The sequence below is a fragment of the Ochotona curzoniae genome, unplaced genomic scaffold, assembly GCF_017591425.1.
Source record: "Ochotona curzoniae isolate NIBS_2020 unplaced genomic scaffold, NIBS_Ocur_1.0 scaffold_4701, whole genome shotgun sequence".
In the NCBI taxonomy this organism is placed as follows: Eukaryota; Metazoa; Chordata; class Mammalia; order Lagomorpha; family Ochotonidae; genus Ochotona; species Ochotona curzoniae.
In genome coordinates this window covers 61187780-61215195 of record NW_024467122.1, presented here as the reverse complement: position 1 = coordinate 61215195, position 27416 = coordinate 61187780, and the positions used below count along the sequence as shown (strand labels likewise).

The following is a 27416-nucleotide window of genomic DNA, read 5'->3' as shown; positions in this document are numbered from 1 at the left end:
CAACTTCAGCCAAAAAAGGGCTGGGGAGAGTAGTGGGTTGATTAGCTTTCTTTTCTTTTTAATATTTATTTATTTGAAAGGTACAGTTGCAATGAAGTGTAGAGAGAGAGATCTTCATCTGCCGGTTCCTCCCCTAAATGGCCACAGTGACCACAATGGCCAGAGCTGGAAGGGTCTGAAGCCAGGAACTTCTTCTAAGTCTTCCACTTGGATGTAGGGGTCCAGGCATTTAGGTCATTTTCTGCTGCTTTCCCAGACACACTAGAAATGAGCTGGATTGGAGGCAAAGCAGGTAAGCAGGTAGGACTTGAACCTGTACTCAAATGGAACACTGGTGTGGTAGGTGGAGACTGTGCCCACTACACTACAGCAGCAGCCCCCAGAAGGGAGCTTTCTAATACTGGATAGACAGGAAGCCTGAGGCATGTAATAATTATGGAAAATAAAATACATCATATCCTTTCTTACATCGCCAAGCTCTGGCTCTGACATGAGTTCTTCAAAAGTTACAGCTGAGTACAGACACTGAAAATGGCAAACGGGAGGTCCAGGAGGCTTTCAGTGGGAGAAATGGAAAAGAAACTTGAAAGAGGTACAACATTTATTCTTAGAAAGGAGGCAGTCAGCGGATACTGAGAGGCAATTAAAGGAGAACTTAGAAACAAGACATTCTTGGTATGTATAACCAGCACTAAAGTATCTTTCATATTGTCATTTAACCTCAAGTTTTACCACAAGGGATCATCATTTTAAAACTAATATGACTTCAACTTCTTTTTAATGAAAGATTTATTTTACTGCAAAGGAAGATCCACAGAAGAGAGACAGAAAGATCTTCCATCCATTGGCTCATGCCCCAAGTGACCACAATGGCTGGAGCTAGGCCAGTCTGAAGCCAAGAACCTCTTCCAGGTCTCCCATGTGGGTGCAGTGTCCTAAGGCTTTGGAGCATCCTCTGTGGCTTTCCCAGGGCACTAGCAGGGAGCTGGACGGGAAGCGGAGTTGCTGGGACACAAACCAGTTGCACATATGGATTCCTGGCCTGTGAACTGAGCCATTGCACCCAATGACTTCAACTTCTTGATCACAAAGATTCGTAGAGACAGAGATAAGAGGAGTCAGGTATACAGAAAGTCTATACCAGTTTAACTGATTTCCATCTATTTATTGCTCCTTTATGCGCCTCTAGGTTGCTGTAAGAGGAATTGGAAAGAATAGGCTCAAGACAAGAAAGAGTGGTGATGCCCACTGGCGCTGTCTGACTTGCCCATATTTGGGGAGTGATCCTTAGCCGAGATACCCGGCTTGGGTCAAACTTTATTCACAATATCATATTCTCCACACATGCCTCTTACATACAGTTACTTAAATCAACTTGAACTTAACTGAAGGCAGGCAAGAGACCTTCCAGAGAGATCAGGCTGTGATGAAGAGACAGTTCTTATATTACCAGGTTTTCTTGACAGTGGTTGGCTAAGGGAGCACCAACTGACACGGCCTCCTGCATGTGAACCTGATGTGAGCTTCAGGTGTCAGCTGCACGGGGCCACCACCCCTCGCCGAGACAGTTGTTCTACAGTGTCCTGTTCAACCCTTGATGAGACAGAATGCAGAATAATGAGTCAGTTCACTGACTCCTGACATGATCTTCACAGCTACTCATGGGCTGCACCAACTGCTGAACTTTATCATTGCTTGGGCAATTCCCCATTCATTTTATTGCCAGTTTCTGGCTGTGTATATATACGTATCAATACAAGAAATATTGAAGCAGTAAAGTAAGCTATTTCTATATCTCTTAGCGTCTCTGCATTGAAGTGACATAAGTATTGCCCAACTTAAAAAAAATTTTTTTTAAAGATTTATTTATTTATTGGAAAGTCAGATATACAGAGAGGAGGAGAGACAGAGAGGAAGATCTTCCATCTGATGAATCACTCCCCAGGTGAGCTCAACGGCCAATGCTATGCCGACCCGAAGCCAGGATCTAGGAACTTCTTCCAGGTATCCCACGTGGGTGCAGGGTCCCAAAGCCTCGACTGCTGTCCTTGACTGCTTTCGCAGGCCACAAGCAGGGAGCTGAATAAGAAGTGGAGCTACCAGGATTAGAACTGGTGCCCATATGGGATCCTGGCACATTCAAGGCGAGGACTTTAGCCACTAGGCCACGCCGCCGGGCCGCCAACTTAAAATTAAACGTAAAAAACATATAGCATAAGAAGCTAAGGGAAAATATTCCCAAAATAAAAGGGCACACACAATATTTTCATATTATTTTATTCCTACCTACCCGTGACATGCAACAGATATGTAACAAATTTTTTTTTTTATGATTCATTTTATTTTTACTGGAAAGGTAGATTTACATAGAGAAGAGACAGAAAGATCTTCAATCCTCTGGTTCACTCCTCAAGTGGTTGCAACTGCTGGAGCTGAGCTGATCCGAAGCCAGGAGTCAGGAGCTTCTTCAATGTCTCCCACATGGGTGCAGGGTCCTGAGGCTTTGGGCCATCCTTGACAGCTTTCCCAGGCCACAAGCAGGGAGCTGAGTGGGAAGTAGAGTAGTGAGGACATGAACCAGCACCCATATGGGATCCCAGCACATACAAGGCAAGGACTTTAGCCACTAGGCTATTGCGCCGGGCCCATGTAACATTTTTTTTTAATTTGTTTTTTTATTGGACAGTCAGATATACAGAAAGGAAGATCTTCCATTTGCTGATTCACTCCCTAGACGGCCACAAATGGCTGGAGCTGCACTGATCCAAAGCCAGCAGTCTGGAATCTCTTCCAGGTCTCCCACACGGGTATAGGGTCCCAAAGCTTTGGGTCATCCTCAACTGCTTTTTCAGGCCACAAGCAGGGAGTTGGATGGGAACTGACGCTCATATGGGATCCCAGCGCGTGAGGCAAGGGCTTTAGCCACTAGGCTATCGTGCCCCATGTAACAACTTTTAAATCAATACTGTGGTGGCTTTTTAAATGTAGATAAACAACAACTGACCATTCTGATTTTTCTCACTCATCTCTTTAATTAGCTCTTCTTTCTAATGCTGATTAATTTTGGATTGTGTAGTAACAGAATTTGGATAATCTCAAAGATACCCTGCCAGACCAAACATCAAGTACAACAAAATCTTACATAACCCATAACACAGGCGGTAGTTCTGTCCCCACCTACCAGCACCTGAAGCCACTAGGTTTCGTATAGACACACTCTGAATTCCTCGAGGAATATAAAAATGAAGTTTTGGGATTCTAGAGTTTTGCAGAAGCATAAGATGGAAACTTGGGCCTCTAGTGCTTTTATTTCCCCCATTGGTTCTCTATTTGGGAATGGGGATCTTCTCAGGCTCAGCAGACACGGAGATTCAAAAAGCGTTATTCTTCCATTGTACAGGTGTTTCTAGTTCCTTCTATCCTCACCTCTTCACTACCTTCCAGTGGCACTGTCAGTCACCGCTCAGGTAAGCAGATTTAGAGGGTCACGCCTAGGAGCTGGACAGATGGACCCAGAGGACGGGGGATCGCTTGGGATCTGGCTCAGGGTTTACAAGTCACAGCGAGAGGGCGTCAGACGGCGGCCTGTTGGGATCCCCCTGCGAGGCTCCGGCTCCCGCGGGGCTTTAACCGGAGGCCCCCACTTGCAGCTCCTTTGGGAATGGGCATCCCCCAGGGAGCAGCAAGCGCTGCGGATTTCCACTTGGAGCTGTAGACGTCTGTTGGCAGGCGTCTCCTCCGAGGCCGAGGTCTGAGCACGGAGACCTGCTGCTCTGGAAAGCCTCTGCTGAGTCTCGCTGGGGGGCGGGTCCGCGGGCCTCCGGAGCCTGGCGCTCGGCCCGGCGCGCCCGTCCCCAAGCCCACCACGCGCGCCCCTCCCGCCCCGCGCGCCGCCGGCCCTTTCCCGCCGCGCGGCCTCGTGCCGCTAGCGCGCGCTCGCCTCAGGAGACACTGCCGCCGCGGAGCGAGCGCCGCCTCCTCTTCCTCCCATTCCTCCCCGCCTCCAGCCCCTTCTCCTCCTCCGCCTCCGCCTCACTACGGTTCCCAGCCTTGGGCGGGGGTGAACGCGTCCGGTGTGTTGGAAGTGTTCAGAAATGGCAACTTGTGCGGTGGAGGCGTGCGGGCTCCTGGAAGACGAGGTGCGGGGGCTGCGGGGTCGCGGGGCGGGCTGCCCAGGACGCTGTCCATCACCGGGAGGCAGGGCGGCGCCCGCGGCCACGGCCAGGGGCTCGGCTGCCCGCGCCAGCCGCCCCCGCCACTCGCCTCTGCGCGAGCCCGGGCGGCGGCGCGCGCGCTCATGGGCACGGGGTGCTCGCCGTGGGCAGCGGCCGGTGGGGCGGGCACCCTTCTGTACTGCCTCCCTCCCCACCCCCGGGGCCGCCCGCCGCCTGCCTGGCCAGTTCCCTCCAGGAAGTGTGCGGCCGGGGGGCTTGGTCGTGAGCGGGCCGTACGTGGACGCGGGGACCACGGCGCCCCGCAGGCCCCTTCCTGCCACCCCCGGCCTGGGTGCGTGGGGCTCCCCGCGGGGCGGGACGAGTTCCCCTGCGGCTCAGCATCCCGGCGAGCCGCGGAGGAACCTGCTGGGGCACAGGCCTGACACACTGTGGACTTTGATCTGGAGACTTCCAAGCCAGCTGGGTGTTTTTTTTTTTTTTTGGTCTTTTTAAATTTCCCCCTCCTTATCTACAAAACCCATATGGGCCCTGACTGGAGTCGGGAATGAGAAACGCTTGTCCGGGAGCTTTTCGTGATCCTTTTCAGCAACAAGTGTTAAATATGGGAAGTCCAAGCCTTGTGTCACCCGTCTTTGTTGATGTTAAGCAAGTCCCCACAATGCAGGAACTTTAAAGAACTTGCCACAGCTGTTCCTTCTGAAAACTGTGCTCGTGCTGAAGTGAGGGAGAAGGCAGCTGTCTCCAGCTCAGTTGCTCATGCTGGTTCGACGTGCTCTTCGCTTCCAGTGAGGCGGTCTGGAAATGAGATGTGGCTAATGTTCTTGGGATTGCCTCAGAAATGCTGATGTGTGGAGGATGAAAGGCTATGTATCATGACTGATGCAGACTAGGGAGGAAAAAAAAAACCAACAAATATGCATTCTTACTGGCTGCTTAACTTCACATGCACCTGTTATCAACATTAGACATAGTCTGTTGGAAATCCAGCAGCCCAATTTTTACTAACGGGTTATCATCTCAGGGTCGGGATAGTGCCTTCTCTTAGGAACTTGTTGTCTTCCAAAGTTTTGAACTTCTCTGGAAAGCTATGGACTCATCTCCAGTGGGCAGTTAGTGAATGCAGGCAGATTAATTTAGGCTGTGTTGAGAACCTCGCTTATGGAATGTGATTGGGGTTGTTTCCTAGCTACTGCTGTTGGACGAGAAGCACACTGGGCACAGGTGGGCAGTCAGTGTTAGGGCTAGAGAGAATATTCCAGCTAGTAGCCTCAGTGCTGCTCTGAGAAAGCAGCCTGGCACCTGTGGTAGCTTTCTTCATATCAGCAAATTTCCAGCCACTTAGCTTGCCAGTGCGGATAACTTGAGGCTGGCTTTAGACTCTCTGAGCTTATTATCCCAGAAGTGCTGTGGTAGAGATCTCACACTCACTTCCAGCAGAGCCATTGGTCCTAGGCAGGGTACTGCTAAAGCTGCCTCTGCTTGCTTCTTCTCAAACAACTTCTCTGCCTCCTACAACCCCTATCTACCCCACAGAAATAAAGCTGATGGTGGCTCTAAGTTGCTGGGGTTGAAGGCCAGAAATTGCACCATTTGGAATTAAGGCTTCTTGAGCTGGCTGATGGGTTTGTGTTTCTGGCAAGTTCCATGGGACCTGCCCTGCTTGCTTGAGAAGGGTCTGGGTGTTGGTTGTGTGACACCCATTTCCATCTTCCTGTGTCCACCTTGTCCAGATTGAGGAAGAGAGTGAGATTGGAAGAAGAGAGACATGATGGGGTGCCTTGCATTGTGAGTGGGTTACGTGTTCCACAGGCAGTCACTTCCTGCCCTGTATCATGGGTGATGCCAGCCAGCAGGATCCAGAGTGAAAACATGGTCCCAGCCTTGAAGGAGCTCAGAGGTAATAGAAAGGTTAGGAAACTGTTAAACCCCCTTAAAAATAACAAAGAACAAACAAAAACTTTGTTGCTGTGTCTTTTCTAGTTTTGGAAGAGGTAGCCCTCTACTGTTGAGTAAACGTAGCTTTTCTGTTACAGCCAGAGGAGATGATTCTTAGTTTCAATTTGAAACTGCAACAAGGAGAATAAAGATTAGGAAATGACAAAGAGTGGAGAACTATGATGTGTGTTTTGTGAATGGTCGCTGAGTTCCGCTGTGTGGGTAGGAAGAATGCTGAGGTTGGAATTAGAATAGCCCTTGTCTTAGCTTTCAGTGAGTTTCAGCACTTCTTCCACGTGCAAGTGAATTTCTGTGTAACTCCATGTGCATGATTCTGCATGAGAACATGAACATGTGATTTGTACGACACTGGCTCTGGCAGTCTCTTGGGATTAGCAGTCCAGTACCGTCTCCCTAATTGTTGGTGGAGAGGAATGTGGCGAATGTGGGGAGATGGCTGCACCCCTTCCAGACTGTTCCCAGTGATGCACTGCCCGGGGTTGGGGGTGGGGAGGGAGTAAACACCATGTTTCCCAGACTTCCTTGCAACTAATGTTCTGGATATGAAATAGTTTCCCTAGTGAGGTGCATGTACTTGAAATTGGGGGTATGAAAATGAAGTAGAGCACAATGTTTTATTTCTTTGGTTCTTCTGAAAAATGTAGTCAGGTAAAACTGGAGTTTTCTGCGGCAGTGTTGCAGGAGCTGGTATTGGTTGTGTGGGCATTGTTTGACACAGACATGGTTGCGTGCTTGTATGTATTAGAGCAATAAAACTTTATGACAGTAACTGATTGTAGTCCACTGAGTGAAGTGGGATTGCATAAATGAGGAAATAAATGGGAGGAAGGAAAAAGATCTGTGAGGACAGTAATGGAAGCAGAGTCCTGGCAGCAAAGATACTCTCCTTCTAGTAGAAGAGGCAGCTTAATTATTACAAGGCCTCGTTAACTGAGCACCTACTACATGCCAGGCACCAGGTTAGGAATTTTTGTACTTGTGCTGTGAATATTACAGTAATCTCGCAAAAATTAAATAGTGTCATCACCATTTTACAGACAGGGAATCTGAGGTTGTAATTGGCCCAGGGATGCCCTGGGCAGCCTGTACTCCCTGTGGGTAGCAGATAAGGTGTTAAAACCCTTGTGGTACTACATTCTTTAGTACCATAGTCTTGGTTTTTTCACTTTCCTGCTATGCATAATTCCCCAAATAAAATTCTTTAACAAGGAAGCTTTTTCTTAGAAAGATGATGACGTTTACAGTTAATTTATGATTGTTGCTAGGCTCTTGGGCACCTTTTGTCATTTTATCACTTATAAAAGGAATCAGATTGAATTCTTGGATTCTGTATTTACTTAAATGCTTTCTTTCTTGTTTAAAAAAAGATTTATTTATTTTTATTGCAAAGTCAGAAATGTATAGAGGAGGAGAGATAGAAAGATCCTCCGTCCAATGATTCACTCCCCAAGTGACTGCACTATTGGTGCTGCGCCGATCAGGAGCTTGGAGCTCTTCCTGGTCTCCCACATGGGTGCAGGGTCCCAAGGCTTTGGGCCGTCCTCCACTGCTTTCCCAGGCCACAACCCGGGAGCTGGGTGGGAGCGGGGCTGCCGGGATTAAAACTGGTACCCATATGGGATCCCGGTGCATTCAAGGTGAGGACTTTAGCCGTTAGGCTACCGTGTTAGGCCTTAAATGCTTTCTTTCAATTTAATATTGTATTTTGTGGTTAAATGTTCTTAATTTATAGTAAAAGACTTGATGCTGCACTAAGGAGTTTAACAAATAGAAACAGCACAGTGCAGCAAGAAAATAGGCAAGGGCTGTAGACAATAACAAAATGAAAAAATGTTCAGTTTCACTCATCCATTTCTAAATAGTCACTGAGTCATTGAAACTATTGAGTACTTTCAGTTTGACAAAGATTTTAAACAGCTTTTATCAAATACTGTTTTTATGGCAAACCTAGCCAAGAATGCTTTGTTTTTCTTTAATGTTAGCCCCCACATATAAAGGAACACTTGGAGTATTTGTCTCTCTGCATCCCACCGATTTCATTCATCATGCTGCCCTCCCGTTCCAACCACTTCACTGCAAGAGAAAACTTACACCCAGGTGTCAGACTCCGAGTTGGGTGGTGAGGAACCACAGACTTCCCTGAATTTGTAGCCCAGGGAAGGGGGATATGAAATAATCACAAATCAGTGTTTTCTAAGTATTAAGAAGGAAAAGGGTAAGATAAAAGTAACTCAGAAAATGAATATTTTCTGGTGTGGAGGAGAGCAGGGACGGCCAAGGAAGGCTTGGGAAGCCACCTTTAAAACGGAAACATGTGCAGGAATTAGCCAAGAAGAGGAGAGGAAAGGAGACTTGGACAAGGATTTGGAATTGGACCGCAGTGGAGCTGCTGTTATTAAGCAGGTATGTGAGCACAGGTCTCAACATAAGTAACTTTGTTACTGTCTTTTATAGTGTTTGTTTTTCACACACAAGGCTACTTCAAAAGTTTGCAGCACTTGGAATTAAAAGATGAACCTGAGGGGGCACTTAACCTAGTGGTGAAGATGCCTGTGTCCTACGTCCAGTCCATACCTGCTCCAGCTTTCTGCTGATGCGGATCCTGGGAGGTAGCAGTGATGTCTCAAGCTGGGCTCCGGCCGCCTGTGTGGGAGATCTGCACTGGGTTCTGGCTTCCAGCTCTGGCCCAGCCGTAGATGGCATTTGCAGGCAGAGAACCAGGGAATGGGATTTCTGTGCCTATCTGTCTCTCTCTCTCTCTTTGCTTCCCAAATTAAAGACAGACAAAAAGGATAGGATTAAATGGTACAGTTTTTTTTAAGGCTTATTTTTATTGGAAAGTCAGATATACAGAGAGGAGGACAGATAAAGAGGAAGATCTTCCATCCAATGATTCACTCCACAAGTGCCCGCAACAGATGGAGCCGAGCTAATTCGAAGCCAGGAGCCAGGAGCTTCTTTCCAGGTCTCCCCTGTGGGTGCAGGGTCCCAAGACATTGGGCCATCTTTGCCTGCTTTCCCAGGCCACAGGGAGCTGAGTGGGAAGTGGGGGATTAGAACTGATGCCCATGTGGGATCCTGTGGCATGCAAGGCGAGGACTTTAGTTGCAATGCTACTGTGCTAGGCTCCAAATGGTACAGCTTTAAAAATCAGTGCATAAAAAGGATTTTTTTCAAAAGCTTATGGAAAGTGTGTATTCTAAAAATGCTGTTCATGGTTTTCAGAACTTTTTTTTTGCACTAAAATAAGCAGGTGCTCTGCTTTGTTTCCACAAATTAATTGAAGTACCCACATGATTCCATTTTCTTTGCTCATTTTTGCCTTCCCACTTGTACTATTATTATCATTTTTTTAATTGTTTTGGTTTGAGGTGCTCATCTGAAGTTTTTTTTGAAGAATGTTGAACATGAACTTTATGAATAGTTTTTCTCTGAAAATATCTTGCAGTTCACCTGCCTTGTTTTTTCCTGGATCTCAGGAGGAAAAAATTTACGGTGAAGTGTACAGATTTTTAAAAATTAATTTATTTGAAAGGCAGAGTTACATAGAGAAAAAGAGATCATCCATCCACTGATTCACTCCCGAAATGGCTACCATGGCCAGGGGTATTCCAGGCTGAAGCCAGGAGCTCCTTCCAAGGCCACCTACAGAGGTGCAGGACCCAAGCACTTGGGCATCTTCCACTGTTTTCCCATGTGGTTAGCAGGGAACTGAATTGGGAGTAGAACAGCCAGATCTCCAACCTATGCCCAGTGGGATGCCAGCACCGCAGGCACACGTTTAAACCCACTGCATTATGATGGCAGCCCTGTATATAAGCCTTTTATATATAGTTTGATCATTTTCAATCCGAATAGCCAACAACCCAATGAAGATCTAGAATAATTTGGTCATTTTAGAATGTTCCCCGAGTCCTGTTTCAGACAGCTCTTACTCTAAGTTAACAACCATCTGCTGTGTGGCTGACATTTTCCTATTCTGAAGCACTATACACATGAGCTTGAATGCTGTGTACACCCTTATTGCATATCCTTTTTTCGAAAAAAGAAGTTTGCTTGCTTGAGGTGGGAGTTAGAAAGAGAACAAGAGCATTCTATCATTCACTGGTTTGGTTCCCAAATGCCTACAGTGGCTAAGCTATGCAAGCTGAAGCCAGGCGCTGGGAGTTCAGTCCACAGCGCTCACAGAGATGGCAGGAACCCAGCTACTGCACCATCATCGTTGTTGCCCTAAGACATGCAGCAGCAGGAAGCTAGAGTCAGGAGATAAGGATGGGATGTACCTGAGCACTCTAATGTGGCACTTGGATCTCTTAACTGGCATCTGAATTGCTACGCCAGTTGCCCATTCTGCTTAACAATAGCAACAACACAGCAGTGCCTCTGAGAGCCACTGTGTGGTTGGTTGTATTGGTAGCTTGGTCTCAAGCTTTGCCTTTTAACCCCTGTACCAAAGGGGCATCCCCAGCCTCCAGCTCCCTTTAAATTTGTGTCGAGGAGGGCCCGGCGCGGTGGTGCAAGTGGTTAAAGGTCCTCGCCTTGCACCCCCGGGATCCCATATGGGCGCCGGTTCTAATCCCAGCAGCCCCACTTCCCTTCCAGCTCCCTGCCTGTGGCCCGGGAAAGCAGTCGAGGACGGCCCAAAGCTTTGGGAACCTGCACCCGCGTGGGAGACCCGGAAGAGGCTCCTGGCTTCGGATTGGCATAGTATCGACCCGTTGCGCTCACTTGGGGAGTGAATCATCGGACGGAAGATCTTCCTCTCTGTCTCTCCTCTCTGTACATCCGCCTTTCCAATAAAAAAAATAATAAAAATAAATCTTTAAAAAAAAAATTTGTGTCGGGGAAACAGCAGTTGGTGGCTGAAGCAGTCAGGTCACCCCCGTGGGAGACCTGAGTTGGGCCCCCAGCTGCTGATTTGGTATGACCTCGTGCCAGCTCTTGCAGGCATTTGGAGAGCACACCAAAGAAATGGACTCTGTCCTTCTGTATCTCCACCCTTCAAGTAAATAAAGCGTTAATAATGAAAAGTTGTAAAGCAACGATGAACTGCTCTTCCTTGGAGATCACATAGTATGCAGGATAAAGTTTGGCATTCTGAGGGAGGAACAGGCCTGTAACTGCATGGTTTGCAGCTATACACTTTGCTTTTCCTCAGCAATGTTCCTGTACTTCCCAACCTCGGGGTCTACCAGACTCACCAGGAGAGGCTGGTAAGAAAGGTAGGGCCTGAGACATTGCTGATGTAACACATTCTCATGTGATGTTCATGCTGCCTGTCTAAGGAATACACTTTGCAAGCCTCTGCTCTCCTGTTAAGTGTGAGGATTCTGGATGTATTATTTTGTATTTTAATCTTGGTTATTACTATCAAAATTTCCTGAGTTTTAACTCATTCATACAAATATTTAGCAATCATATACTCTAGCTTTCCTAAGATCCTGCGGATTTCATTTATTTTATTTCTCAGAAAAGGGGTGGAGCTGGTATTTGAATTTTTGCAAAATGTTTCCAGTAAATTTGTGTACCACAGAGGTGAACAACTCTTAATCCATAGATTGCAATTTTTAGTTTCAGAAGTACAGCCACTTTAAATTATATAGTATTTGTTGCTTCATAAAAGAAAATATACCATCCCTCTCACTCCAGCATTTGTTAAGTACATATTCAATGCTTTTCTATTATTACTATCCCACCGTATTTACTTGTTGCACATTCTTGTGCTTTAGTTTCTGTACACCTTATTACAAATCTAACAGCTGTCAGAGCTTGAAGCTTCTCAGGGCAGTGAAAAATATGAATGTGTGTATGTTAGATGAATGCTGTCCTCTTTCTGTCCTTTTTTATTGGGGACAGGCTTCTAGGTTGCGTTCTGGACCACATGTGCTCAGTGTGTTGTGCAGCCATCACCTAGGGGGCCTCCACTTGCTCTTCTTGTGAGAATTCTCTTCATCCTTCTTCTGTGAAGTTCATCCTTTATCATTCAACTGTTTCCTTTGTCTCTTGCCAATTGATGGCCTTACTTGGTGACATTCATCTGCTATGTAAATGAGCAGGTACTGCAGGATGCGGAATTGCAGAGTACAGGCATCTGAACCTGCTGTTTTGTTGTGGGATTCTTCCCAGTCCTGACTTGGAGCATCCCTTCCCTCCCTCTCGCCATCCCATCCATCCTCCAGTGGATCCCTCAGGTTCCTCAGAGCAGCCTTCCCCTATTCTGTATGGTGGGCACAGGACTGGTCACCAGTGTTTGTGGGAAAAGAGAGCGGGGACTTACAGGGCAAACTCTTGCTTACTTTTAATAAGTTGCCTTCCTCTTAGCAGTACATCTTTAGCAGGCTGATTTCTAAGTTGATCATGTTGTATGGGCCACAAATGATGTGGTGTCCAAATGACTCTTGGCAGAAAAATGTGCCACATACAAGATTAAAGGATGCAGAAGAAAGTTTCTTAGGCTCAAAACCTTATCATTTTGTTAGTGAAGAAAGACATAAAGTGTATTGCTTTATATATATGATAGTGTATATATATATGATAGTATGTAGAAATGCTTTATATAACAGATGTTATATATAAATATGATATATAAATATATATATGAAGACCTTAAGCAAAGACATTTTGGTGGGGCCTGGGTCACCTGGTCTGGGTCCTTGGGCCTGCCTGTGCGGTAGGTGACAGATCCATGAGCACCATGGGTGGGGGACCCTGCGGGGCCCTGGTCCAGTGACCTGGGGCACCAGTGGCACTGGGGGAAGCTCATTGACTAACCAGGTGCCTGCCTGCCTGCGTGGACTTGGTGGTTGGGTTTGCAGGGGTATGGCGATGGCCTGTTGCAATGGTGTGGGGGATGGCGTAGGGGCCTAGGGTCTCAAGTCCAGGATTGGTAGTCTGATCGTGGAGTTCATGTGTCAGAGCTGGGCCTCCACAGTGGAAAAGACAGAGCAGTGGATTGTGGTCCCAGATGCAGATGGAGGATAGGGCATCCCATTGGGTCCTGCAGAGGACATCTGGTACCTTAGCAGAGAAAGAAAGAAAGAACAAATTGAACAACTACCCCAGCCAAGCGATGTTAGCACTTGTCTAGGTGAATGGAGACTCTAAGAGTGACTGTTTCAACCAGTGGCCATTGGAGGGTTTCCTCACGTTTGGATTAGCGAGACTGACTGCGTTTCAAAGCTAGGGAAACCATTTGAGCAGAATCCTTGGAGTAAGTGCCACATCGGGGATCTTGGGTTGATATTGGGTGGCTGTTCCCCACCCCTGGGTACTGGGGCAATTGTGAGGTTGATCACGGCTTCTCTCCTTATCTTGCTCCTTCCCCAGATACAGGAAGAAGAAATAGAAAATTTGGAAACAATGATCACACTCACCTTTCCCTAACCCTCCATCCTTCCCACCCTGATCAACTATGTAAACTTAAAAAAAAAAAAAGACAAGACATTTTGGCTTTGAAGAAAGGGCAGAATGTTTTGAGAAACAAAAACACATAAAATGTACAAAGTGTTCAAAACATAGAACTAAAAACCTTCACAGTCTCATCACTTTAACAGCTATTCCCATTGTCACATATTTTCTTCTGCATTTGTTTTTGCAATTATCATATAGAATACATTTCCAGCATTCTTATTTTTCTAATTGGCATAATTCTGTCATTAAATAATAACTTAATTTTTAATGGTTTCAGAGGATTCTGCTTGAATGTAGAGGACTTTGATCCAGTTGAAAAATTTTTTTTAAGATTTATTCATTTAATTGAAAGACAAAGTTACAGAGTGAGATACTGCATCTGCTGAGCCACTCTCCAAATGGCCACATGGCCAGGGTTGGACCGGGCTGAATCCAAGATCCAGAACTTCATACAAACGTCCCTTATGGGTGGCAGCCCCACACACTGGATCTGTTTTTCACTGCCTTCCCGGGTGCGTTAACAGAGCTGAATCGGAAGTGGAGCAGCCCAGAAATAAAGTGGTACTCCAAGATGAGATGCCAGTGTGGTAAGTGGCAGCTCAATCTGTGCCACAGTGCCAGCCTAGGAATCTGTACACAAAATCACAGGTGGGCCCGGCGCCGTGGCCTAGCGGCTAAAGTCCTTGCCTTGAACACGCCGGGATCCCATATGGGCACTGGTTCTAATTCCGGCAGACCCACTTCCCATCCAGCTCCCTGCTTGTGGCCTGGGAAAGCAGTGGCGGGAGGACAGCCCAAAGCCTTGGGACTCTGCACCTGCATGGGAGACCAGGAAGAAGTTCCTGGTTCCCGGATTCGGATCGGCATAGCACCGGCCGTTGCGCTCACTTGGGGAATGAATCATCGGATGGAAGATCTCTCTATTTCTCCTTCTCTCTGTATATCTGACTTTGCAATAAAAATAAATAAATCTTTAAAACAAAAATCACAAGCCCAGGGAATATTGAAATTATTTTTTATTTATTTGAGAGAGAGAGATAAAGGGAGTGAGAGAGAATATCCATCAACTGGTTCACTGCTTAAATGCCCAGAAGAGCCAGGACTGACCCAGACCAAATCCAGAAGCTGTGCATTTAATCCAGCTTTCCTGTATGGGTGGCAGAGCCCCACCTACTGGGCCGGCACCTGCTGCCTCCCGGAGTGGGTGTGAGCAGGAAACTGGAATTTGAAGTGGAGCCAGGATTTGAACTCAGACACTCCAATGGGCATGTAAGCATCCCAGACAGTATTAACCACTGTGCCAAATGTATGTCCACACAAGCATGTTCAAAGGAAAATGGAGATTCTGAGAGTAAAGAGACATGGGAGTTAAGGGGCATGGGAGGCTGAAGAGTGACAAACACTGGCCTCCCCCAAGACTTTTGAAAGATAAAAGGACATAAGCTGTGCCTTTCTGAGTCTTTGTTTGTTTATACTGGAAAGTCAGATATACAGAGAGCAGCAGAGACAAAGATCTTCTGTCCTGAAGATTCACTCCCCAAACAGGTACAATGGCTGGCGCTGTGCTGATCCTAAGCCAAGAGCCCGGAAAGCAGGGCTTTCCCAGGCCACAAGCAGGGAACTGGATGGGAAGCGGGGCTGCTGAGATTAGAACTGGTGCCCAGATAGGATCCTGGGGTTTGCAAGGCAAGAACTTTGCTGTTAGGCTACTGCACTGGCCCCCTGAGTCTTGTTTGTAATGAAAATATATTATAGCTTTCTCTAGGACATTGGGGAGTTTTAAGTCAAGGCCAGCATGGATGACTTGATGCTAGGGATTTTAAAAGAACGTGCAGGGCCTGGTGGCGTGGCCTAATGGCTAAGGGCCTCGCCTTGAATGTAGCAGGATCCCATATGGTTGCCGGTTCTAATCCCAGCAGCTCCACTTCCTCTCTCTCTCTCCTCCTCTCTGTATATCTGACTTTGTAATAAAAATAAAATAAATCTAAAAAAAAAAAAAGAACGTGCAGAATTTTTTTTTTAAGAGTATGACCATCTTTCATGAAATCATACGCAAGTTATAAACATGAATTTAGCAGTGATACTCCAGTAGGAGTTTTTCGTGTCTTCTAAATAACCACTTGTTTTGGTGTGTGCTTTAGACGCTCTGTGTAGTCTCTCACTTTTTTTTCCCAATTTGTACTCATGGTACCTTTTTGTATGCAAAAGGTATATAATTTTAATGTGAAATATAACAAATTATGCCATTAGGTTTTGTGGTTTGTTTTTTAATCTGTTCTACTCACCTGTCTTAAAAATAGTCTTGGGAAATTTTTTAAAACTTTCTTTTCTGTCTAAAGTCTTCATCTGGGATTTGGTTCTATATATTGTATAAAGACAGTGATGGGGTGCTGTTTTTATTAGTTTTTTTATTCTTTATAAATTTTAGAATTGTTAAAGTCTGTAGAAAAAAGAAGGGAGAAGGCAGAATTATGTTTCATTTGTTGGTTACTTTAGGTAAAATGGACAGCTTAGTAATAATATTTCCATACACGAGCATTGTAAATTTCAGTAAGTGATTTACTGAGAAATACTATTCAATAATATTTTAGAATTCTTTTCTAACAGTATTTACATTTATGTTGAATCTTAGGTTGAATTTCTGGATCTAGCAGAAATGTTTGTTTGCTTCTGATGTTTTTAAATTGTGCATGGTGTTTCATAATATATTGTTACCCACCTTTTGTTTTGAACAGTTCTAAGTCTGCAAGTCATTTTAGATAATAGTACAATGGGCATCTGTATATATAAAACTAGATCTACAAATTGGTGCCATTTTGCTCATTCCCCTTTATTTCCATATACAAAAGGCAGTTATGTTTAATTTTTTATTTGCTAAGCCACTCAAAAATAGTTTGCAGACTTTGTGACATTTTAAGCATAAGTAATATGTATCTCTTAAAAATTTTTTTACTTATGACTTCAGTATAGCCATGATGTCCAAAATGTTTAATACTTGATATGTTATGGTATCAGCCCATTATAATATAAAAAATATACTGTGAATGAGATCAAGAAAAGAATTACCTTTTCTAGGAAGTTGCAAATACATATGAACTCTTAGTTTTGTTTTATATACATAGCAACAATGATAAATTCATATTAGGTACAACACTTGGCTTTAGATTTTCTTGGAAACTGATTTTTTAGATTATCTTCACTGATTGTTTGCTCTTTGTTGATAACTAGATCATCTGCAAATAATAATTTAGCTTTTGATTTTCCTATATAGCTTTTAATCAGATTAATTCTTATAAAAGATTTCTTTGATTTTTAAATATCATATTGCATACACACATAATTTTTAAAGGTATCTGTCTTAGTTATAGGTACATAAAATAAACTAAAATTTTCTCATTGTAGGAGAATTCACGTGTTGTGAGAGTTAAAGTTATAGCTGGAATAGGCCTTGCCAAGAAGGATATCTTGGGAGCTAGGTAAGTATATGAGATTAATTATAATTGCAAAACTGGGCATTTAAAAATTTTTCCTAAACTTTGGTTAAATGAAAAAATGATTAAAAGTAAATTGTTATATTGTAGTTTCTTGTGTTTGTAATTAAGAAATGTCTTGGTGTCTGAATTATTGATCTTGTTTAATTAGACAAAGGTATAAAAAACTTTGTTTTTCCTACCAAAATAACCTTTTAATTTTACTTTTCACAGTCTTTTTGAACTTTCCTTATATAATGGAGAGATAAAAAACAAAGGATCGTATCGTTTGATGTGGAATCTGCTTTTGAGAAAACAGAACACCACCCTCATTCTTGATTTTAAAAAGTTTCAGGAAACTTTAGTAATATAAATATGGTTTAACACCTGAAAATTGATCAGTGTCTTTCACCAGGTTACTAGCAGAAAAAAAAAATGTCGTATCCATAGAAACCCAAAGCGTCTGACGTAATCCATCATGGTTTCCTGGTAGAAACTCTTAGCAAGGCTAAGATGAGAATGTGCTGAATCTGATTAATGCTGACTAAGAAAAAAACCTGTAGAGAGTGACACACTTAACAGTGACCCTCTGAGTATTTTCAGTTGCATCCTGGGGAGAAGGGAAAGTGGTTTTCACTTCATTGTACACTGTGTTGAAGGTCTTACCCATATCAAAAAGGAAGAAGTAAAATTATCTATCTTCAGAGATAGCAAGATCGTGTATGTAGAAAACTCCAAGAAAGCTCCTAGGATTGAATGTTAGCAGAGCTGCCGATAGCAGTCAGTGCTGGTTGGAACAGGAGTATTAGAATCTTCTGATTATAAGACAGATGTGGTGTAGCACGTTCAACGGCCTCATGGAGTGCCCTATCCTGTCTCAGAGCAGCTGGATTGATTCCTACTACTGCTTCTGAAGTGCTTGAATTCCTGCCACTAACGTAGGAAACCTGGATGGAATTCCTGGCTCTTGACTTTGCCCTGGCCTGGCTATTGTAGACATTTAAGGAGTGAATCAGCAGACAGAGAAGATTCGTTTTCTCTCTCCCTCTCTCTCTCCCCACTCCCTCCCTCCCTCCTTCTCTCTCCCTCCCTGTCCCTCTCTCTCCCTCCCTTCCTCTCCCTCCTTCCTTCTTCCCTTCCCTCCCTCCCTCTCTCACTTTGCCTTAAAGAAGAAAAAATTTAAAATATTCTATTTCTTTAAAAAATGTTATATTTATAACCTAAAAAGTTAAATCCTTAGCAATAAAGGAAAAAATAAAATTTTTAGGAGCTAGATCCTGAAAAATAAGATATTGCCATGGGAAATTGAAGAAATTCTGAACTAATGAACAAATATTTGCTTATAAATTGTAAGGCTCAGTAGGTATGACATTCCCCTCTAAGTTGGTTACATTTGGAACAATGTCAGTCAAGATTCTAGGATGCTTTTTTGGAGAAATTGATAGACATTGATTCCAGTGTATGTATGAATCAAAGTGAAGGCACATGGAACAGCCACAGTAGTTTCGAAAACAGGAGAAGAACTTACTCCTGCCTAATTTCAAAACTTGATAAGTAGTGGCAGGCAACATGGCACTTAGGCTAAACCTCTGCTTTGGATGTCCTTATTCCATAAAGGAGTCCCAGCTAATGTAGTTCTGATTCAGCTTCCTGCTAATGCACCTGGGAAGGCAGAAGATGATGCCCTACATCCTTGGTTCCTTGCCAGCAACATGGGAGACATGGTTAGAGTTCCTGGCGTTGGCCTGGCCCAACCCTGATTGTTGTGTGTCTTTGAGGTGTCCGTTAGTGTATGGGAGATCAGCCTTGCTGTCTGTTTCTGTCTCTCCTTCTCTATGTCTGTCACTCTGTGTTTAAACAATTAAGTAAATGTGTTTCTTTAAAATAAACCACCCAATTAAAAAAAACTGCTTCACTATTGTAGTAGGGCTTTGTCATAAAAACAGATATGCACTTCACTGGAATAGAACAGAATCATACACATATATACTAGCACATGGTCAACATTTTAGTGAAAATGTTACAGTAAATCAAGAGGAAAGACTAGTGTTTTCAGCATATGGTATTGCAACCAATTAAGGCTTTCTGTAGAACAAAATGAAACTGTACTACATATCATACAATTATTAAAAACCCAAAACCATAAAGTTTTTAGAAGATCCCATAGGAAAAAGATTGCCACTTACTGCATTACCCAATGATTTTTCCAATACTGCTTCTGAAAGCATGAACCATTAAAAAATGCTAAATAGGACTTTGTCAGAATTTAACATTTCAGTTCTTTGAAAGGCACAGTTTGGGAAAAGGAAGGTCACACACTAGAAGGAAATGTTTTCAAGCTTGCTCATGTACGTGGGGATCTCCTAACTGTTGGTCTACGAGGACAAAGCAAATGTGCTCTGCACATGCAGGGAAACGCTGCTCTGCCTTGAGTGGCCATTCTGCCAGCAGTGACCATGGGCTGCCGTTAGGGACATTGTGCTGACTGAAATAAGCAAGGCACAGAAAGACAAGTCTTGCCTGATTCAGCTTACTGAGCTATCAGAAAGTCAGCCTTGTGGAATCAGAGTGTTGGATGGTGATTCCCAGGGTTGTGTGGGAAGGAATGGAATGGGAGCTACTCACAGGCATAAAATTCAAAGAATAGAAACAGGCTACACAGGAAACTCCTATCCACTGATTCATTTCCCAGATGTCCATAGTGGTTGAGGATGGGCCCATAGGCCAAAGCTGGGAGCCAGAAATATTCAGATGTGGTTTTCTATGTGAGTGGTGGGAGTGCAAACACTTGAGCCATCATTACTGCCTTCCAGGTTCTGCACTAGCAGGGAGGTAGACACGGGATCCAGAGATGAACATCAAACCCACGTCCTCTTAGGTGGGACAGGATGGCCTTAACCAGTAGTGCCAAATGTAAACAGGACTGGAGAAATGAGTACCTGGAGAGGTTTGATGGTTTTGGCGAGATTGGCAGCTTTCAGGGGCCTTTTCAGAGCAAGGATCTTTTAGTAAGGGACAAAAACCAGATTATAGAGTCCAGAGAGCACAGGGGACTACATGCTATGGAGTTTAGAGGACAATGACTAGGAGCCAGGTGCTGGAGTTCTCCTGCTGGCTGTACTATGGTGTGATCTGTACAAAACAGGATTGCACCTGCTCACAGCTGCTGAAGAGGCTTCCCAGAGTCATCTGTAAACTGATCCACAGGAAACACCAGCTCAATATGAGTTGTTATTAATATTCTTTATTACAGGTAATTGTCTTGAAGTTTGAAAAGAGAAAGAAATAATTTTTTAAAAAAGATTTATCTATTTTTATTGGAGAGGCACATCTACAGGAAGGAGAGACAGCAAGAAAGAGCTCCTATCTGCTGATTTACTCCCCAAGTGATTACATCAGCCAGAATTGAGCTGATCTGAAGCCAGAAGCTTCTTCCAGGTTCCCAACAGGAGAACAGGGTCCCAAGGCTTTGGGCTGTCCTCTGCTACTTTCCCAAGTCACTGGAAACTGGATAGAAAATAGAACAGCCAGGGAATGAACTGGTGCCCGTATGGGATCTTAGTGCTTGAAGGTAGAGGATTAGCCAGTTGAGCTATCATGTACACCCCAAGGGGACATTCTATTCTATGCTACAATAGGCAGGGAAGGTCAAGGGGAAAAGCCATTTTTAAAAAGGTTTATTTTTATTTGAAAGATTTCACAGAGAGAATTAGAAGAGATCTTCTTCTGCTGGTTGACTCCTGAAATAGTCACAATGACTGTAGCTGAGCCAATCTGAAGGCAGGAGCCAGGAGATTCTTCCTGGTCACCCATATCAGTGCAGAGGTCAAAGATCTTGGGCCATCCTGTGATGGTTTCCCAGGCCATAGGCAGGGAGGTGGATCTGAAGTAGAGTAATTAGGACTAGAACCAGTACCCATAGAGATGCCAGTGCTGCAGGCAGAGAATCAGCCTTGCTACACCATTGCATCAGCCCTGGGAAAAGAGATTTTAAACACTTGCCTAGGAAAATGTGGTTTGAAGGGAAGCCTGGGGGTGAAGAAAAGAGCTACATAAACGGATGGGGCAGGGTTCCAGAGGAGGCAGGAGGAACCTGGACCAGTGGGATTCATCTCACAGCTGAGGAGGGTGCCTGAATCACTGAGGTGGGGGAGGGATGGGATGGGTCCTGATACATACCTGTGTATTGTGATGGCTTCGATTTTTTAAAAGATTTACTGATTTTTATTACAAAGTCAGATATACAAGAGGAGGAGAGACAGAGAGGAAGATTTTCCATCCAATGCTTCACTCCCCAAGTGACCACAATGGTCGGTGCTGAGCTGATCCAAAGCCAAGATCCAGGAACTTTCTCCAGGTCTCCCACACGGGTGCAGGGTCCCAAGGTTTTGACCCGTTCTCCACTGCTTTCCCAGGCCACAAGCAGGGAGCTGTATGGGAAGTGGGTCTGCCAGGATTAGAACCGGCGACCGTATGGGATCCTGGTGCGTTCAAGGCAAGGACTTTTATCCACTACGCCATTGTGCCGGGTCCGGCTTTGATTTTTGTTAATTAAAGTAAGAGGTGAGGAGAAGGAAAGGGAATAGTGAGTTCACTGGAGTACACGGGGCCATGGAGGAAATCTGGCTGTGGACAGATAACATGTTCCAGGTCTTAACACTTTGCAAACCTTTGTAACACAAGAATCGTTTTCTCTACATCTTTATGTTGGAAGGGGCTATGTGACACCACTGTTTTTAATTGCAAACAGTTTATCTTTTTAAAGAGGAGTTTGTGAGAATGGTATTGTAGTAGAGTGGGATAAGCCACCAGCTGTAATGCCTGTATCACATCCAGTATGACTAGCTCCCTCTTAATGCACCTGCTAAGCAGATAGCATTCCAAGATCCTGGTTTTGGCCTGACTCCGCACTGGCTGTGCTTGCCATTTAAGAAGTGAGTCAGAGGATGAGAAATAGATCCTCTTGTTCACTACCACTTTGACTTTCAAATAAAGAAATATTTATGAAATAAAAAGAAGTAAAGAGACAAATTTGTACCTGTGAGATAAATTTGGAAGTACCTAAGGGTTGGAAAACCATTCTTGGAGTCAAGAAAGTAGCTATCTGAACTAACAGGAAGAAAGAATGTAATAAGAATAAAGGAGTTTTTTTTTTTTTAAGATTTATTTATTTTTCTTTGAAAGTCAGATTTGCAGAGAGAAGTAGAGATAAAGATGTTCTGTCCAGTTGTTCACGCTGGAGCTAAGCCAGCTGACACTAGAAGCCAGGAGCCAGGAGCTTCTTCTGGGTCTCCCATGCAGCTGCAGGGTCCTAAGGCTTTGGGCCATTGTCTACTGCTTTCCCAGGCCACAAGCAGGGAGCTGTATAGGAATTGAAGCAGTTGGAACAGAAACCAGTACCCATAAGGGATCCTGGGTGTGTATGCAAGGCAAGGACTTCAGCCACTAGGCTTCCATGCAGGTCCCCCAAGGAGATTTTTATAAGTACAAAGAGAGAGGAAATCAGTAGAACTGTGATTAAAATGTTTTCTTTCAAATTTATCGTGAAATATTTTACTAACATGATGTTTTAACAAGATGAAAAATGTACTACCCTGTCAATGTACTTAACCCCAACATTTAAGTACCAGAGATAATTATAGCAATTGTTAATAAAGGACAACTGGGAATTTTACAGATTGGGGCTTGGGCTAAGAAATAATGAAGGCATCTTCTTTTTTTAATTTTCATAGTGACCCTTATGTGAGAGTGACGTTGTACGACCCAATGAACGGAATTCTTACAAGCGTCCAAACAAAAACCATTAAAAAGGTCAGATTCAACATAATTCAAAGAAAGTACAGTATTGCTTGCTTTATCTTTGTGACAAACTTATAGTATTAATTATACTGTGCTTATTGTCTTTCAGAGTTTGAATCCAAAGTGGAATGAAGAAATATTATTCCGAGTAAGTATGCATTTTTTTAATGAAAACAAGTAATTTTTCTCTGTAGGTTGAAAATAGAAATTCTCAGTGGTTATATTGTGAAACCTGTCGTACAGTTTTGCCAATTTCGAAGAAGTTATGTTGAGTATCCTTACAGTGAGATGGCCCGTGAAACATTCAAGTGGCAGAGAAGGAAAAGACTCCTGTGAAACTGGAATTCTTTCATTCTGATGCACAAATCTGACCCAGAGACTATAAAATAGTTTCTCTGCTTGAACAGACTTTGGTGTGTCCCCTTATGAATGAATGATTCATTGTTGTGCAGCCAGAGCCCAGGCAGGCCCACAGGTCAACCTGTTCTTCCACTTCCCTCACTCTTTCTTCTCAGCACATCTGCCAGCCCCACTCAGCACTCGCTTCAGGATCCCTGGGAGGGCTCTCAAGACAACATTGTACCTGTTTACCATCATTCTCACTGGGACCAGAACCAGGCCCAATTAGCAGTGATTGAGAGACAAGGATGCTGCAAAAATTCATGGGGAAAGGAAGTAACACATTTAAAAAAATATATATATATATATTGATTAATTTTTATTCAAGAGAGTGAGCACATTTGCATCCACTAATTCACTTCCTACATGGTCACCATGGCTAGGGCCTGCCTCAGTGAAAGCCAGGAGCCAGTAACTTCATTCGAATCTCCCATGGTAGTGATGGGCCAGTCACTAGGGCCGTGTTTTGCCTTCCCAGGCACATGAACAGGGAGCTAGATCTGAACCAGAGCAGCCAGAGCTCAAACCAGTGCCCTGGGAAGGGATAACAGCTTCACAAGCAGAGTTTTAATCCATAGTGCCAAAACTCTGGCCTCTTAAAAATGTTTTTTTGTGTGTGTTTATTCAAAACTTTGAAATCATGCCTAGTGATAATATACTTTTTGTGTGAACTGTTTGGAAATTCCTTTGTACATAGGTTTCAGAGGGTTTTTTTTTGCACTTTCATTTTCCATGAATATTTTTAAAATGTATATCACTTTAAACTGAAACGTAAGAACTGCACACATATGGGCCCACATTTGTACTACTGGTTCATGTGTCAATTAAGATGTTGACATCCCACATCCCAGCAGTTCCATTCCTGGCTCCTGTTGATATGAACCCTGGGAAGCAGAAGGTGATGGTCAAAATGGTTGAGTCCCTTCCATGTACTTGGGAGACATGGGTTGAGTTTTTAGCTCCTGGTCCAGGCTCTCAGTGAAATGGCAGATGGCAGCTCACTTTCTGTTCGTCCCTCTCTTCCTCCCTCCCCTTCTCCCTTTTCCTCTCCCTCCCTCTTCCTCTGACTTTCAAACAAAAACACAATTGCATGTGGTTCTGGCATATCAGTTGATGATTTTTCCATGAACTTTTTGAAATACCCTTACCCTTGTATGGATCGGTGATTCCCCCTGCCTCTCCACTGGATTAATCTCTTCTGTTTCCTCCTTAAAATATTCTTGGCCGCATAGTCCCCCTGTATCTATTAACTCATTTCTCTCTTCACCCGAATAACCAACATTCTTCAGAGAGTTGCCTGCCCTTGTCATGTCTGCCTCTTCAGTATGCTCATTAACTCACTGTGATCTAACTCACCCCCTGCCACTCAAGTGAAACTACCCAAACTTCCATGTTGTTATTTCTCTCCTGCTCTTAAAAGCCTTTGATGTTGCTGACTATTCTTGTCTCACCTGCCTTTCTGGAGCTCCTGTAGTTCCACACTTGCTTTCAGTCAGAAAAACAGAAGCCACACATCTGTAGTCTCCATTGGAGGGTTATTTGTTTGGTTTGGCTTCTTCAGTTTTAATAAAGTGAATGAAAAGGGAAGAATTTTCAGAAGCAAAGGTCATGGTAACCGTTGCTGAAGAGCGAAACAACAAACCCTCCCAGGCCTCTTGTTTTGTTGTTGTGGTGGTTTAGAGAGATTTCCCCCACCCCACTCTGATCTGCAAACACAGAGCCTTGTAAGCCAGTTTGGAAATCTTAGATTTATGAAGAAGTGGTATTGAGTCAATTGAACAGCCATGTGGAGAAAAATGAGTATTTTTCTCTTGCAGCAAAATAAATTCCAGATTTGATAATGTCTGGTTTTGTTTGCTTCTTTGGCACAGCGTTGCTTAGGAGAGTTTTCAGAAGTCCCAAGTGGTAAAGTTTTTATTTTTTTACACTTTCATCTTGTTTATTTTACTGCATTTGCTCCAAAGGCTGTGTTTCAGTACTCTGCATTTTGTACCTCTAACTCCCTTTTCTTTCCCAACATCATTGCCTTGCTCAGATCAGGTCATGTAGATGCAGTATTGTCTCATTCCCAGCTTTAATGGGAAGGCATGTTGCAGGTCTCCATTAACATGGATGGCCTTTTATTGACCATTGAAAAGAGATACTTGACTATTGCTTTTTTTTTTTTTTAAGAGCTAATGAGAAAAGAATCAGGACATTGGCAAGTCCCATTTAGTCACGTTGCAGTAATACTGTATTACTGTGCTCAACCTGATATCATAAGGAACTATACTGCTGGGATATTGTAAACAGCTCTTCTGCTGGGTTGATGGGGATGGGGAAGATGGTAATCACAGGCTCAGCAGGTGGTAGGTGGGGCCATTCCCACTCCTTAGTTCCAGGATTTTTGAATACTTCCTCTTGGGAGGACAGACTCATTAGGAAACTTGTTTTAATGAATAAACTTCACCCCAAACAGTGACATTCGTCCTTGCAAATCTTCACTTGCAAGATAAAGAAGTCCCGTGGGTCCCATGTATGGCACGATAACTTTATACTGTACTACTAAAAGTTAATAATACCACTTTGTTTTCTTGAGATTTATGGAGAGTACATTTTAAATTTCTGCATTCACACATGCAAACCTACTCGCAGAACATGGAAACTATATGTAATGATAGATATGTTGTTTGATTTGAGTGGTAGTCATTTCACAAAGCATATGTGTAGCAAATCATCACATGTATACCATGAATATGTGCAAGTTTTGACATTTATTCTTCAAAAAATTGGAAAAAAGGAACATATGTTGAAACTTACATGCTGAACTAGATAGGTAAAAGCTAAAACAAAACAAAACACGTATTGTTTAAAAACTAATCAAAAGACACTGACGTGGCTATATCAGTGTCAGATAAAGTAGGCTTCAGAATAAGGAAAACAACCATGGATAGTGAAGGACATAGCGTGGTGACAAAAGGTCAGTTTCTGAAAAATCATAACAATTCTGTGTGCGCCTTTAACAGCAAAGCTTCAAGATTCATAAAGCAGTACATGAGGATGCTGAAAGAGGAAATAGTCAAAAACATGATTATAGTTGAATTTGGTACTCTTTTCTTTGTAATTGGCCGAAAAAGAAGGTATAAACATCAGTAAATCAGGTTCACCTAATTGGTATGTATGATTCTCTATTTAACAACAGTAGAATTCACAGTGTTTTTTTGGGTAGGATGTTTGCTGAGTAATTTGGGCCAAAACTCAAACTTTAATGATTTTGAAAGAACAGAAACCAAGTTAGAATCTGACTATGATCTTACTAAAGTAAGAACCAATAGCAGGATGTCATCTGGAAGATTCCCAGATATTTAGATATTAAACCGCACTTGCATTTAACCCATGGATCAAGTACGAATTCATCAGGGAAATTTTAAAATGTTTTAACAGAATGAAATATAGTACCAAAATGTATAGATTGCAGCTAACACAGTTCTTAGAAAAACAGCATTAAATGCTTGTGCTAGGAGAGAAAAAAGGTCTGGAATTGGTAAGCTCTACCTTAGGAGATTAGAAAGTAGCATTTTTGGAAAAATTACAGACATTAAATGGCTAATTAGGCATACTCAGAAAAACTATGCCCATATATTGAATAATTTGGATGAAAGATTTGCTTTAAAGATACATATGAAGACTGTTAAAGAAATTCAAAGAAACAGTATATGCTGAAAAAAATCATTCATGGATGTCCAATGTTAAGTAAAAAAAAAAGACAGAACCACACACCCTTATCTTTTAATTCAATTTTTCCACGAACTTGTAAAGTATCCTTTTACCAAAGCTGACTTAGAGAAAAATAGACTACTTGAAAAGCCCTGTTTTTTCTTTCTTTTCTTTCTTTTATTTACTTAAACAAATTTGAAAGTAAACAGCTTCCAAGAAAGAAACCATCAGACCAGATATTTCACTATTGAATTTATTACAATGGAAGAACTAAATAATTGCATTTCTGCATAGTGTTTGGATTCTTGTAATACCCATTCCAAGAGGGCCAGCAGCTTGTCATAACGTGGATAGATGTTTGTTCTGGATCTGTGTTTGCTTTCCTTGTCCAAGGAGCCTCACCCAGCCTGATTTTGGGGGGCTTTACAGAATATATGGCCCATGTGAGTGGGAATCCACATGGCAATCTGTCCTTCTAGGGAACCCTGTTCATAGAGGGTGGGTCCATGAG

The 27416-nt window shown here is 43.4% G+C and overlaps 1 protein-coding gene across 1 annotated transcript in view; it reads left to right on the top strand.

The window, feature by feature from the left end:
• The first annotated feature begins 4007 nt into the window (after positions 1-4007).
• Positions 4008-27416, top strand: part of NEDD4 (NEDD4 E3 ubiquitin protein ligase) — a 125799-nt gene continuing 102390 nt past the window's right edge. The window contains exons 1-4 of the mRNA XM_040968753.1: positions 4008-4139; positions 16944-17017; positions 22744-22822; positions 22920-22958. Of these exons, the coding sequence (XP_040824687.1) occupies positions 4095-4139; positions 16944-17017; positions 22744-22822; positions 22920-22958 (237 nt within the window). The 5' untranslated portion in view covers positions 4008-4094. The remainder of the gene's footprint in view (positions 4140-16943; positions 17018-22743; positions 22823-22919; positions 22959-27416) is intronic.